Genomic DNA, 2,334 nt, shown 5'->3' with positions numbered 1-2,334 from the left:
GTACAAGATACGTATCACGTTTTAACAAGATAATTATCACGTTTTAACAAGATACGTATCACGTTTAAACAAGATAATTATCACGTTTTAACAAGATACGTATCACGTTTTAACGTGATAGCGTTCAATTTTTTTTTTCCTGCGTGATAGCAATGTCACAGTCTTACGACTTAGCCCCTCATAATGATGAGATGCTAAATTATGTTACTACACGAATGTGTGCGCTGAGTATAAACCAGGGTCGATGGTGCTAAAGTTGCTGAATGTATCAGTCCACCTGGAGATAAGTAAACTTTTGGTCAGACTAAACGCCCCGATCAGGTGGGCTGACATTTTCAGCACCATCAGCAAAAACACGGTCTATGCTCGGCATACATACATTTATGTAATGCTGACGTGCTTGGATGAAAGAACTGTGACAAACTAAACAAACCTGTAAAAATTAGGTTAAGCCTTAAAAACGATTTAATCAGGACCTCCATTGGCTAGCTCTTAGCCTAGCCTAGGTGAAGACTTCTGCCCTTTTCTCCATACTCCGTGCATTATGATAAACGCCACGGCTGATAAAGCCTAACTAATGATAATCTGGCAGAATATCGCTACCATCACTAACCAGACTATCCCTTTAAGAAGCCTCTCCACGAGGTTTGCGTCGCCCCGTTGAACCACACGGACCGTATCAGCAGCGAACTATCTTGACTCCGCCAGAATCTCTGGGAGCGCTGTGCTGTAATTGGCGGCCATAAAAAAGAAAGGAAGTTTTTAGTTCTGTGCGGAGTTTCATTGGAAGAGAAAGTCGAAGATAATTAAGCGCAGTTTTCTATTCAGAAGTTGCGTTTACTCCACAGAAACCAAAACCTAAGTGACAACAATGGCCTCCTTCAATAAAGGTCCCGCTTATGGATTATCTGCCGAAGTGAAAAACAAGGTACGTCTACATATGTTAATATATCACAAAAGACTATATCGCCATGAACTTTTCTTAACTTCTTTTTAGTCTCGTGCATTTTCATGAGGCGCGAGCCGAAGAGTCACCTGGACTCCATTTTGACTTGCGTGCCAAGGTTTAAACGGAGCTGGATAGAAAGACAAGAAATTAGTAAAAGTAATGTTTTTGTCTCAAAGAAGCTGAAACTTAAAAACAGAAAGCTCTTCTAGTCTTACGTCAGGGGTTACTTTTTTCCCCCGCTCCTCTTTGGGTGAAGGAAGCTTTTAAAGCCTTGGGCGTTGCCCCTCTCTTGGCTACGAAGCATGTCGTTGTGGCAACTTTTGTTTTCCTCTTTTTCAGCACTTTTCTTTTCTTTTAGCGGCATTATCAGATAATAGGATTCGCCTTTTAGTGTCTGGTGTGAATGCCACGCATTCAGCTCGTCACCTTTCTGTTTTGTTGTTTCTCTGTTTGTTTTTGCTCAGAAGTTGAGCAGATTTCCGTGATTTGCTTCCTTCTGATGACCGTCAAAGCCCCGTCCAGGGATGCCCCCGGTCGCTCTGGGGCCTGGACCGGGGAAGCACCGTGTTTGTTTAAGGTCTGCCTCCAAATCCCTGGATCTCTTCATCCACCTTAAGTCCCACAGCTGATGCTGGATCTTGGGTGACCACAAGCCCGTGGGAACTTTCTTTTACCTGCGACGAGAGGCGGCTTTGACGCCATCATCGCCCGCGCACAATGGGGAAAACGGGCGACAATGTATTATTTATTTGCTTGCGTGTTTGCAAAATAGCTCACGAACCGCAGCAGAGATTTTTATAAAACTTTTAGGAAATACTAAATAGATGTATCTCCACCTTTTTAGGGGCAACCTGATTCAATATGGCTGCCATAGTCAGCTGGAGTAAAAAAAAAAAAGGCTAAAATTCAATCTGTTTTACAGATACTGGAATTAAAATTTGACACAGTCATTCCCATCACATGCTCCAAGTGTATTCATTGGGCCGAATCTTTGTTGAAAGCTTTGGGCATTAATAGTTGGAGTCTACTCTGTTAGCAAAATATATCCTGACTCCGTGAGGCTTCAGGAGCCATAACTGAATGTACATCTGATGACCTTTTGGAGTAAGGCCCACTCAAGATGGCCACCTCAGATGGTCAGTGTTACAGATGTGGACATTGTGGTCATTCACAACGCACTCGGAGCGTGACGCCTCACCAAGTGGCCCGAGGTCGCTCCTCACATTACTTTTAACCAGGGGTGGAAATTAAAAATTTTGTCCACCAGCCACAGTGGCTGGGGGACAAAATTTTTTACCAGCCACTCAAATATTTTACCAGCCACTATTTTTTGTTGTGACAAAAAGTTATTTCATATGATGATCGACGCGGGTGGAAGCAGTTGT

The 2,334-nt window shown here is 43.1% G+C and overlaps 1 protein-coding gene across 1 annotated transcript in view; it reads left to right on the top strand.

Moving 5' to 3' along the window:
* Positions 1 to 754: 754 nt before the first annotated feature.
* The window catches only part of cnn2 (calponin 2), a 10,886-nt gene continuing 9,306 nt past the window's right edge, over positions 755 to 2,334 (top strand). Inside the window, exon 1 of the mRNA XM_017431329.3 lies at positions 755 to 928. Within this exon, the coding sequence (XP_017286818.1) occupies positions 872 to 928 (57 nt within the window). The 5' untranslated portion in view covers positions 755 to 871. The remainder of the gene's footprint in view (positions 929 to 2,334) is intronic.

This window comes from Kryptolebias marmoratus, linkage group LG20, assembly GCF_001649575.2.
Source record: "Kryptolebias marmoratus isolate JLee-2015 linkage group LG20, ASM164957v2, whole genome shotgun sequence".
Lineage (NCBI taxonomy): Eukaryota > Metazoa > Chordata > Actinopteri > Cyprinodontiformes > Rivulidae > Kryptolebias > Kryptolebias marmoratus.
This window is presented reverse-complemented; position numbering and strand designations above follow the sequence as displayed.